Below are 13,553 nucleotides of genomic sequence, written 5' to 3' on the forward strand. Positions count from 1 at the left end.
ATATACTTTTCATTTACTTAAATACTCTCTGTTCCAATACTTTTGCTCACCTAAAAATCGGGTGGTCTGATACCGAAGGTGCTATCTTTTAAGTAATTTACCACATCTTGGTGTAAATACCAGGAAATTCAAGCTGAAATTCTGAACTCTTGTCTCGAGTCATCTTTTTATCTCAACCCCAAATGTATTTTGTGTATTGCAAAAACAAAGGAATTGGCCTTGCTGTTCTAATACTTTTGGAGGGGACTGTACATTGAATATTGTCTTTGCCAGAGCAATGAAACTGATCTTAAAATAAACATTTTTTAAAGCATTTATTGGAAACTGTTACCGTGAATATGCAAAATGCTATGTTTGTAACAGATTTTCAGCTGCCGGACACAACCAGCCTTATAGGTAGAGTATGTGGTTGCTTTAGCTTCCCATTTTGATACTATTCTTCCAAATGGAACTAACTCTGTCCTGAGCTACTCTTGGGCTATATGGTATCACAGAGTCACTAGCTACAGGCGAGAGCAGTGGAAGAATACAGGATTATGGTGGAAAAGGATAAAAAAAGAAAACAATGTAAAAAAAAAAAACCAGAGCATGACCAATTATTATACTGCTTCTGCTTTCTTTTGAATGTAATGGTTCTCGCTGAGGCTCTCGCTCCTTAGTATGGGTCAGCCTTTTACAGCTCAGCTAAATCTGCCTCTACAAGTATTTCTGACAGTGAAAGCCTAAGTACTGCATTGTGAGCATATTAAATCCGACCATTTGTAATGGAATTTAGGGAGGCATTGTTGCCCAAAGTAAGTTCCCTGTCAAAGAGACTTAGCTTAGAGCAGCGCTACTCAACTCTGTGTCCTGCGGGCTGCAGTGTCTGCAGGCATTTGCTTCAACCGTGCGCTACACCACCTGATTTCACTAATTAGCTTATTATCTTAAAGGTACAATAGGTAAGATTTTTGTGTTAAAACATTGTTACAAGACCATTGTAAATCCCTTCCTATCATTGAAAAAGGCTCCCTGATATGTTGACTCACCCTCTGCCTGTGTTTATAGTCCTTAAATTCAGGTTTCAAAATATACAGTTGACACACTGACACTCAAAACATTGTGCAGCTGTACAATAATTCAAGCTCATTGGTTGAACATTGGTTCTAATTGCTATAGCCAATGACATTTCAACGTCAATGCGTTCACATAGAAGGGGGAGGGATAAACAGGGTTTTGAGGGTGTTTGTGGCTTCAATTCCTTTCTTGTACCTTTAACCAAGCAGGTAAAATAATAATGAAAACAGGTGGTGTAGCGCACTGCTGGAGAGAACACATGCAGAGACTACAGCCCACAGGACGAGGAGTTGAGTAGCGCTGGCTAAGAGGGTTCAGACACGGCTGGGTTGACTGTGTCTGCACTCCCTCCATGGTTTTCTCACCCCTGCTCCGTCCCACAAGGGTGTGAACTACAAACATGGCTTAGGGCAAGGTGGGGTCTGTAGTCAGCCACAGTGGTGTTGTCATTACAGTGGTAACTGAAATCAATTTCATGACAAGTGATCGTTTTCTTTTTCACATATTATTCTGTTACATTTGGTGGAAATATGCCTTCCCAGATTACGAGTTGTACTGGGATCACATAGTGCTGTGATGTCACATTGTGGGTGAACACTGAAAGTCTGCACCTTTCAGTGAATGGCCACTATATGAATTAAAAATGCCTGTCGAAGATCATTTGGATCCACAGTGTATAATTGGCCTACTCTCCTCTAAATTAGGCTAATGATCGTTTCTGGTGATGATGTGCAAATATGCAAAAACGCACACTTAAAGGGCTTTGTGTGGCACGCTTATTTCATTTGAACAAATTCTTATGTTTCTTACATTTTGTGTTTTAATTGTAGAAATAGTATCTTTTACCAGGCACAATAGATTTAAGCAAGCTATATAAGAATGTATAGGTAACTCTGAGGAACATGTCAGATAACACCAATCAGTTTTCCTGTCCAATAGATGAAATCCTGAGCATAAGAACTTTTGTTAAGTGTCTTTTCCTTTTCTACTTTAGAAATCTATCCTGGATTCTTTTTTCACAGTTGTTGAGCACCACTTCTTTTCTAATTGGTTGTTGTAGCGTGTTGGTGCACCTGTTCATTTTAACTCTAACTATTGAAGTATTGCAAAATGGACCACCTCACATTATTTGCATAGAGCAACAACTATTATCATTTAATCTGAACTAGGGGACTTTTCCCCTAGTTGACCCACAGGGCCAATTCACAAGGGTGTACACCCATTTAGATTGCACGCAGAATGTTTTATGTTGAGTAACTCCACGTGTAAATACGTTGCCTCTGGTTACATTGCCAGACAATCACGTTTGCACCCTGCTGATCATTGGCATGAAATAGCTGTTTTTTTGTATGAGAATATCTCCCTGGCGTGCTCGCTCTGTTCCTACCTCATCGCTCTCCCTCTCTCTCTCTCCCAGCCTCACTCTCAAGTTTACCCTCCCTCTCTCTTTCTCTCTGCTGCATTGATGCTGCTGACTCCCTCGGTGATGATGTCATCGCCTCAGTACCGCGCAGCATCCCAGCTTTAGTCAATCAACAGAGCGATTCTGCCTTGTGGATTGTGTAGCACGCAGCGCCCCGGATCCATTGCCCCCTCCCTTCCCCGGTCCCCTTGGCGAGCCACCCCGTACCAGGCCCCAGACCATATCTGGCGCACACCCACCCCGGGTAATCATCTGCCTGGGGTCCGTCCTGCCCGGCTTTGGGGGACAAGGGAGGCTCTCAGTTCAGCGGAGCCAACAGAAATAGCCAGTGGTGACAAGAGCAGAGGCTGGGCTCAGAGCCGCCTCACGGAAGAACCCACTGCAGTCAGAAACGTGACACCAGAAAGGTAAGACTTCCCTCGCCTTTGTGTCTGGAGGATATGACCACTTTAACGATCACACGTAGCCAATATTTTTTTTCCAGTTGGTATCATGACAGGTTGAGTCTGTTTTTCTGACCATGCAGGGACTGTCGACATCTCATATCACATCCTATGTGACTGGAAACCAGGAATAAAGGTTACTGCGACAGATGTATCCCTACAAAAACCTACCTTTACCTTTCAATGACATGGTTGAAATGCATTGCCATTTAACGGGAAGAAGGGACAAAATCAAATACATCGCTCAGATAATCTTAATGTGTGACAAATATGGCTTGCAGTAATAACTCATCTGCATTGTGCACGGGCTCATATGGATACCATCATTTAGGTTGGTGTTTTAAAATGTGAATCATACGAGATACATTCGCTGGGAATTGAATCAGAAGCCGTATTTACAATTTAAGTTACATTGTTTTTTTCAAACTTCAAATAGGCGTGAACGTTTAAAAGAGCGACGGATATTTTCTTACTGCATCCTACGAACGAATATACCTATATGAGATTTATCCTTATTTCAAGATGGAGGTGGTGATTGCAAGCTTGGAGTCAGGGCGTCAGGGTACCCTCAGGTAAACAACTGGGGCACCCAGTTTATTTATCATCGAACTACATTGACTATGAAAATATGTCAGGTTTCCTTTCCGTTCACAGCTTTGTCGTGGTTCGTTGTTTGTGATTTAAACATTTACTAGAGAATTTTATATTAAAAGACATAATCTAAATTCCTATGAGGTTTTGTAATATGCTGAGTTGTTTCCAACGGCGTCACGTCAGAAGATTTGATAATGCAAAGTGGATGAATACATTCTGTGTTATTTCTGTACGTGATCAGCTATGCATTATTTATGAAAATATATATGCACGTCTGTTGCTGTGGGGAGATGCGAAACATTTTGTTTTCCGGCAGTCGCTGCGTTGAATTGTGCTACATTTCTTATTAAAGGCGTATGCAAGTGCACCTCGACTTTTATCACGTACATATATATATTGCCATACAAAGTGGAATAGATTAATAGAGAATAATATATATGTTTGGCTTTATTTCTAAACGGAAAGCCATATCAAAGGGATTCGTATGTGAAGCTGTTTACGTAGTGATGCACCTAGAAATTAAAAGCGCTTCGCGTTCTCTCTGGAAAGACCCACCCATTTCACCAGACAGAAAAGGCTGTCGTGGACATGAGGGGCGAAAATAGGAGGAAAGCAAAAAGTAATGCATTTTCATCAGATAATATAAAATGTTTTTAATGTTGTAATGAGTTGAATCGTATAGCCTACCGTCGATTAAGTAAGCCAATAGCGAACATGAACCTATTCTATTTTAGTGTGCTGACCTAAATAGAATAGCTTTGGAGATGATAAAACTCCCGATGACGATCATAGGCTATAGTGTTAGGAAAAATGCATTCTGCGTATCGAAGGTGTATACAGGCTACCTGTGCATGACACATCAGAAATAACTAGATATGGTATACAGGTGGGCGTTTGGTGGATGGCTTATAATTTAACAATGGTGATCAAAGTGAGTAGCCTAGCTACTGTGCTTGTCTTATTGATATACACATAGCTTTGTCTAGACTGCATAATACCCATGGAAATATTTTCCCGCACCTTCGTCATCTGATATGTACACATACGAGTTTACTTCGAAGTACTTGTAAGAAAAAAAAGACGCCCGAATTCAATTATTTTAAATGACTAAGCAAGACCACTGTCTTGCCCGCCGTGTAGCTTACCGGTATTTAGCTTACGGTGTAATCACATTTAGTCTTAATGAGTTAGAATTGTCATGTAATTAACCATCCAGCTATTTCCCTGTTTCTTATTTCACAGTTTTGGAAAATGTTAAACAAATTTTGAGAAAAAAAGCAAGTTGTGAATTGGGAAAATCCTGGCCCAAATCACAGTCAGGTGGTAGTTGGCTATAGGAGAAGGAGCATGATTCAGACTGCATAGGGAGGCACCGCTGCCAAACAGGCATTGCAGATGAGTCTCTAGTGTAGAAAGCAGGTGGTGACAAACGCCTATGCTTCATCCCTCTGGAGTGACAGAAATGTATATAAAGTACGGATGAAATACTAAATGTATTCACCATGGAGGAAAGGGAACATTAGAAAAAAACAAATGTGGCACATGATGCTGAATCTCATCTTACTGGAAAATTCCTTGATTTCCTATTGTGCAGCTAATGATTACACAATAGGCCATTAACAAAAACAAAGTCAAACAATACAACAATATTAGGAATTACACTTCCCTGCTGAAAATTCAAGCTAAGACCAGCTGGGATTCTAAGCTGGTTTAAAATAGTTTAAACTGTGTTTTCGAAATTTCTAGCTGGCCTTTGCTGGTTTGTTGCTTGTGAAAGCAGGTCTCTAGATGGACAAAGCTGGTTAAGCTAGCTGGTGGTCATCTGGTGAACTGGCTCACTATATTGGCTGGTCAGCTGGTCATCAGCTGGTTGACCAGCTAAAATAGTCAAAAACACCTTAAACCAGCCTATTTTCATCCGGGTTAGGAAGCATCTGATGTACTGGTAAGTAATTGAGTGGGTATCATAACCAATCATACTGGTAGTCTCTACTCAACTTGTGCGAGTGGAAAGGTAGGCTACAAATGAGCTGAAGGTACTGTTGTAACTCTTTTAGACTTAAATTGTGCTTGACCTGTTTTTCTGTATTCCCCAGTTTGGAATGCTTTCTCATAATTGTAGGCCTGTCCAATTTTTGCATTGTCAGGTAATTTGGGTGCAACAAACACCTGCAGCCTGCTGCTGCATCCGCTCTTCAGCCCGATGCTGTGTGGTTATTGTGCAGAAGGGCAGCTCAATATATGCAGCTGGAGCAAGGAGACAAAAAGTGAAATCAATCCGAAGGCACGCGGACCAATGAGAGGTGTCCATTTTGTCTGATGAGGCAGGAAATCCCTGCAGACTGAATCCATCCCTTCCTTGGTGACATTATGGCCTGTTAGCCAGCCTGCATGACTGCCAGTCATAGTTAGCACTAGCACTGGCATTGTAAATTCTGTATGAATGCATCCGAGTAGTGGATTAGCCAGATGCACTGCTACATAGAATAGCCCAGTTAGTTGGGTGATTTACTTAAAATTTAAGAGCATTTTAAAATATATTTTGTAATATTAATATGACAAATTAGCTCACAATTTAATCGATACATTGCTGGTCATTATTGTCTCTGACTAATAAACAATGAAATATTTCTGTAGTTTGCGAACATGCTAGATTGCTAACATGATGTAGCTAGTATTTCTCAACCTGGTACATAATTGCATTTTATTTTTTAGCAACTGTAACTATGTAACTAGTGATGACCACGGTCTAAAGTTAGTTGACTAGTAAGATATCATCAGTTTAGTTAGTTAATACTGTGTATATTTTTTAAATTGCGGTATGCAATTACTTGAAGCTTATTGACTAGTCAGTTAGATAGCTAGGTTATGTACAGTTATGTACAGTTATCCTTTGTTAGCTATTTGTAATGTACAGTTGCCTTATAAACTGCAATCAGTACAATCTATTTTGTCATTATTAATGGAATTAATGAATGCCCTTGTTTGAAAAGGATACAATAATTTGGCGTTATTCATCATTTACATTTCATATAGTTAGATATTGATTTCTTGATATCAAATCATTCCAAGCGTTAGGTTTGGTTTGGGTCAGTTCTCATGAAGGGATACTTCTCAGTACATTTCCCAAGATATGCTCAGAAGTGCCCCATTTAAAAGTACGACTTCCAATAAAATTGAAAGCTGCTTTTGCCTGAGCTGTAGTTAATAACATTAAAAAGCCATTTGTCTCAATGAAACGCTGCCAATTTTTAATTGCCATGGATATAATACTGGCTACAATTATATCAATTTCACGTTAATAGTCACAGATATTTACCTCATCTGTCGACAGCTGTATCTATGTTCTTTTCTCCATCTCGCATTGTAACACCCCATCTCACACATACTGTATGTACAGGGAAGCTCACACACATTTTCTATCTCTTCTGTCTTTTATCTCTTTATTAAATGTTTTATTTTTTTTAAATTTAAATTATTGAGAATTAGGAGGTTCTATCTGCGTTTTGAGAGTTTTGACATATTGAGCTTCAAAGATTCCAAAGTGAACGGGCTCCAAGCAGATACGGCTTTAAAGTGTTGCATCTTTTATACTCTTAAACAGTATTTTTGTATACAATGTATTTATTGCCCAATAAACAACATATTTATGACTCAAAAATGCTAGAACCTTCAAATTCTCTGCTCACGATAATCTGTTAAATTGATTACAAACCTACATTAAGTAGATGTCTTAATTTCACCTTTCTTAATCTGGATAGTATTGCTTAATTCATTCTGGTGGGACTGGGCTTTACCTTGTTTCCGTGTTACTGGGCTAATGTAATCTCTGGGCGTGGCCTGCCATTTTTGCCACGACTGCGCTTCCTTTGTTGCCTTTGTAGAGTGGGTGCCACACGCCTGTCTCCTCTGGTTGTCGCTGACCACTGACCATGCATGGCCCTTTCATAACACCGCCATACTGTATGTCTCTTTCCTATCTCAGCAGACATGTAATATCCTCACAGAACAGGGTGTGTATCATTGTAGGAAAAATGCATTCACACTGCCAGCTAGCTTGGTTAAGGTCTGCTCGTTTCCATTTTTGAACTGAGGTCTTTGATCTTGTAACTTCATATTCAGATAGGATCGTTTTAACTAAGAAAAAAATACACCTATTTTGGGATACATTAGGTCCCTTTGTTTTCAGTGAATTTTGGATAACACAGTACAGCTGTTTTATCTGTGAAATAAATCTCCATCTGATTTACAGAATCTGATCACATACTCAAAAGGTTTTAATGTCGAAAGGTAGAAAACTCAGCTAGTCCCAAGCGATCTTGTAAGTAATGCAGTTTTTTTGTTGGAACAAAATAATAATTAGGAAATAATTATTTGATACCACTACATGCAATTTTCTCCACTTCCTTCTATGGTTTTTGAAGAGGTTTTGCACTTTGAGAGAAAGTAATGAAGCCACGAAGCTAAGACATTACGGTGGTGTTAAAAATTGTTATTGTTTGAATGTAAATTAAACAATGAACCTGATGCATATTATTCTGACATTATGAGCAGTCTTTTGGTGCTTCAAGAGCAGTGCTTCTTAAAATTGGTCCTGGAAGGGGGGGGGGGGGGGGTACCTATGTATTCAGTTTTTTGTTCCAGTCAATTCCATAGATGATTTATTAGATACAGTTAATTAAGTCTATTCTGAATTTTTGTGTTTGATTGAATTTATTCGGATTGCAACTCTGTTTCATTGGCATTTTTTTAAAGACTTTATTTCCCCACAGACAGATATGTCAGTATCCAGGTGTCTACACATTCCATATGTGGGACTCCAATATGATTTTGGCTGCCAGTTAACCAATAAATCAATAAGATGTATGTCATTTAGCTTCCATTGACTACAGTTGGTTCATTAGACACTGGAAATAGCTATTTTAGCTTGAACAAATCACGACCTTGGAATTACAAGATCCTGTCTGCGTTATGACTGGTTTTGAGATATTGAACTTCAAAGATACCAAAGTGAAAAGGGCACCGAGCAGATACACACTTTTAAATGCGGCATTTTTTCATACTTTTAAGCAGTATTTCTGTGTAAAACTTCGCACATATATTTAGTGCCCTGTGAAAACATATTTACAACACAAACAAATTTTTGTATAATTATTAGGTCTCGAAATGTCACCTGGGCCAAGGTCACTCGGGCCAAGTTTAAGAAACCTTTAAGTAATACTTTTCTTTGAAGTGTGATGTATCCAATCCGATGCTTGGTGTCTCCCCCTCAGGTTATAAGTCACCCCCCACCCCCCTGTCCCCACCTGACGGGTCCCTTCCCAGCGTACCTCTGAGCGGCCGGCACCATGGCAGGCGCCTCGGTGAAGGTTGCGGTGCGGGTCCGCCCCTTCAACTCCCGCGAGATCAGCAAAGAAAGCAAGTGCATCATCCAGATGACGGGGAACACAACTAGTGAGTATCCGAACTGGGGGCTCTCCCTGTCACTCTGTGGGCCGGTGGTGTGAGTGAGTTCTGAGTGAGTGGGTGAATGTTTTCCATTGCTTTCCTGTCACGCGTCCTCTGAATTAAGACCTGTAGAGGTTTTTGAATTATATGTCATTGTCATTTACTGTACGATACTGTATGCGTGTATGTGTGTGTGTGTGTGTGTGTGTGTGTGTGTGTATGGGTTGGATAGATTGATGGGAAGTCGATGAACAGATTGCTGGTTGCAGAGGTTTTTAAATATAAACATGTTTAAATGTTATCATATAAACCCAAGCTTTTGTATTGTCCTCATTTTCTTTATTGTCACTTACAAACTTTCACAAATATAAGCCAGTAATTAACATTTACTATTTCACAGAGCACATTTCAAATCTAGTAGGCTAATGCATTATCAGTAGATAAAATTAGTAATTTGTTATTAGCTTATTCTTAATTGAATTGTTACTTTTATGTAAATGTACAGCAGCATAAAACTCAGGAATAACCACCTGCTAGACAGTGATTTTGAAATAAGGTTGGCTGTCCAAATAGCGGAAATGTTCTGGATTCATTTTCTATAGGCTGTTTATGTAGAAAATAAACAATTGAGAACGATGCATTTGATGAATGTGAAATTTCAGGCAATGCAATTAATGGATGTACTGTATGTTGCACTATTTATCTTGCAGTATTTGTGATTAGTTGTACAGTAGACTTACCTAGTAAACAAATAAATCAATTTTACTTTCAGCACTGTGCACTGTGCCATAAGATAATTCCATTGTCCAAAATAGAATTGTTTTTGTTTAAAAATTTTACAGAATTACGTCCATATGGTTACTACTTTTTTTGTTTGTTAATATCTTACCATTTGAGTTATCGGACCTTGTGCTGTGACAGATCATTTTCCTTGAGAAATCAATGATTACAGAGCTTCCAGTCTTGTGCCTTTTTTTCTCACTACACTTCGTTTAACTTGGGCACTCGCTGATGGCTGCTGTTGCTTTATATCCAATGGACATTTAAAAGCTTCCTGTCTGACTGCCATGCTTCCTTGCATAATATTGAAGAGAGCCTTGCAGAATTGCTTAGATGCTTTTGATAAAATTGTTAGTGTGGAAGCACTCTGTGGTAGAAGAGCATGCTTAGATGATCAACATTTCTAGTCGTCTGTGTTGTTGTCTAGATAGTCTGTGTCTGTGTCTGTATCTGAAAGTATTGTGAAGCCACCTGCATTTTGTCAAAAATATCACATCGGTACAATGTTACAGCTATGAACAGCATTATGTGTTTGCGAGGAGTCAAAAGAATATTTTAAGCTATGGTTGAAAAATATCAATGAGGCCTCTATATAATTGCATTTCAACAGATAACAGTGAACATGGTTTTCCAAGTTTAAAAAAATCTTGTTTTACACATGATTTAACTCAAAGGGAGTCTTAAGTAGTTTCAATTCTCTGAATCAGTGATGTCTACACGAATGAGCAATTTCTGCAGAAAAAGAAAGAATAAGATAGGTGTCAGACACATTTTCATTTTGTGAGTGAGCCAAAGCAGGATTGTTTGTTGGCCATCTTGCCCCATTCCTGTGAGCAGAAGTGTGGGAAAGCAGGACTGAGTGGGCTTTGTCAGAGAGGTATCTCAAGAGAGATTTCATTTCCAGTCTGCTACGCACGGCAGAAGCCATTTTGTCAATAATGGATGTAGCTTTTGAAATATTCACAGTTTGGCCTAAATTGGTGGTCTACTCCCTCCTTTGATAGTTTATGGCTAGAAATATGGTTCCTTTTCAACAGTCACTGTTTCATAGGTGTTCTTTGGAATGTTTCCAGATCCTAGGATTCCATAGTGGACAGGATGTTCGTCTTGCTGCTCTTTCTTATTGCAGTTTCACAGTTTTCCCACTACTCTCTTTAATGGCTTCTCTGGCATGTCTGTGTCCTTTAGACTCACAAATTCAAGCTGACGTACTGGTCTTTATTGAGACCATTAATTGTGTTTAATGACCTCAGAAGACATATTACAGGAAATAAATTAGAGGCAGAGAATGCAAGGGGGAGTTTTACTGTAAGGTGAAATGCCTCCATCTGTCACCTGACATCTGTTTTCAGCATGTGATTCAGATGACAATAACATTCTCAGAATGTTTTTGTGGCAAGTCTGTCATGCAAAAGTTTCAGGGTTTCATGTTTTGACTGGGTAGTATCAATCTCAGAATTTGTGCTTTTTTACTCACAGCGTGTAAGCACACTCATCTATAAAGCCCTCAAACTTTTTATCTCTCCGCTCATAAATGCACACATACCACAGAGTAGTCTCAGGCATATGGCATCAGATAGATACAGTCATTTATTAGAACATAGGTCTACAGTAGCTAGCCAGACAACAGCCAGACCGCCCTAAACACTTTCACCTGCCTCATGGCTGAAGCTACTTTATATGGGGTTGGTTTGAGTAATACATGAATGGAAGACCTCATGGGAAGACCAATTTCTTGCAGAAATGAAGGTTAGAGGAAGGCAATTTTTAGATTGTCTTCTCTGAAACAAGAAATTCTGAAAAAATCCCATATGTAGTGATGGGGGCACTGTGTTGTTGGAGGCTTTGGATGAGATAAGCAGCATTTCTACTGTAACTCACTCTGGTCATTAGGTTCTGTTATATATCACACAGGGTGTTCCCGAGGGCACTTGCCATATTTTTTATCAAGCTCTGAATGTGGCTATCTAATCACAAACCAGTCTAATTGGCTAAGTAATTATCTAGTACATCTCAACCTCAGCTGATATGTGGTGAGTTAAATGGCTGATTTTCAACACTGAGGTGAGTGCTGCACCTCTAAAGGCTACACTGTAAGAAGCATTATGAGATTAATGAAATGCATGGTTCAGTACAATCCATCATCTGCAAATCAGCATCAGCTCTATATTTCAGATTCAGGGAACCCTCAAGCAATGTCTTAATGACTTTGAATAATCCTTCAAATTCTGGCTCAGTGCCGATGTCAGTTTTAGTTTCTCATAGATAGTTGCCTAGTTGTTCAGATGATGAACAGCTTTCAACTTTTACATAATTACTTCATGGACCGACTTCCCTTTTTAAAATATATTTCTGTATTTGCGCCAATACAGAAAGCAGTGGTATTCAGGTAAAGTTCATGGTACATTTTTGAAGGTTGCCTGCAAAAATTCTAGTGGAATTTGCAATTATTTCAAATACATTGTTTTACTTTCATTTAGTTGATGTTCTTATCCAGGTGATTTCCAATGTAGATACATGATCTTCTTTCCATGGATTTACTGCTAGCTTTACAAATCATGAAGACATAGCCTATTTTAAAAAATGTGGTTTACTTAGCAGTGACTGAAAATGCAGATAATACAGTGGAGTGCAAAAATTTGGGCACCCCTGGTTTAAGTGTCTGTTACAATGAATCTGTATGTGATGGAAACAAACCTGAACTCTAAATAGTACAGCCTTAAACATGAGACCTTTCTGCACATTTTAAAGCAGGATTGCTTTTTTTTCCTTTTCATTTTTTACTGTTTATAAATTATATAAAAAAGGAAAAGCGTCCTGTGCAAAAATTTTGGATTATTCCTTGTTACTTAAAAAGATGATTACTAAGGACCAGACCCCGGTGATTTACTCATTCCGGCTTCAATGAGTCAGGTGAGTATAATTCCAGGGCTGAACTTTTTATTCTGAAGAAACTCCATGCCTTCTAAAGTATCCAACTGCAGTGGATGTTCCATCTGGTTTTAACAACCATGACCTATTTTTACTGTCAGAAACATGGAAACAATGGAAGATAAATGGAACAGTTGAAGTCAAGGCAAAGTCTGGAAGACTAAGAGAGATTTCAGATAGAATGGTTTGAGACTTGGTGAGAAATGCTCAGAAGAACTCACATATCACTGCAGGTCTAGCTGTTCAAAGGACAACTATACAACGCACTTTAGACAACAAAGACCGAGTTAGCTGAGTTGCCAGAAAGAATGACCTGAACACAAGCATCTGAAGTATGCAAAAGAGAACATTGAGAAATCTGAACAATGTGCTTTGGACTGACGAAACCAAAATTTGAATAAGGTATGTTTGGAGAAAAAATGGTGAAGCCTTTGTAGAGAAGAACACCTTGCCAACTGTGAAGCATGGAGGTGGATCCATTATGCTTTGGGGTTGTGCAGCAGCTGGGGGCACAGGAAATATTGTGCGAGGAAGAATGGATTCCAGCAAATATCAATACATTTGAGGGGATAATGTTCAAAGGTAAGTCCAGCCATTGAAGTTGAAACCAGGTTGGGTATTCCAGCAAGACAATGATCCAAAGCATACCTCAAAATCAACATTGGAGTACCTCTAGGGAAGACGGATGAAGGTTTTGGAATGGTATAGTCCCCAGACTTGAATATTATTGAAAATTTGTGGAGAGATCTCAAACAAGCCATACATGCAAGGAGGCCGAAGAATATTTCTTAGCTAGAGGTGTTCTGCCAGCAAGAATAGGAAAAAATGCCAAAAGCGAGAAATACAGGAACCGTTTACAAGCTGTTACAGTCCAGTTG

At 39.1% G+C, this 13,553-nt stretch overlaps 1 protein-coding gene across 1 annotated transcript in view; it reads left to right on the forward strand.

Annotated features, from left to right (window-relative positions):
- Positions 1–2,804: 2,804 nt before the first annotated feature.
- kif1ab (kinesin family member 1Ab) overlaps positions 2,805–13,553 on the forward strand; it is a 69,819-nt gene continuing 59,070 nt past the window's right edge. The window contains exons 1-2 of the mRNA XM_061241084.1: positions 2,805–2,886; positions 8,790–8,970. Of these exons, the coding sequence (XP_061097068.1) occupies positions 8,865–8,970 (106 nt within the window). The 5' untranslated portion in view covers positions 2,805–2,886; positions 8,790–8,864. The remainder of the gene's footprint in view (positions 2,887–8,789; positions 8,971–13,553) is intronic.

The sequence above is a fragment of the Conger conger genome, chromosome 5, assembly GCF_963514075.1.
Source record: "Conger conger chromosome 5, fConCon1.1, whole genome shotgun sequence".
Classification (NCBI taxonomy): domain Eukaryota; kingdom Metazoa; phylum Chordata; class Actinopteri; order Anguilliformes; family Congridae; genus Conger; species Conger conger.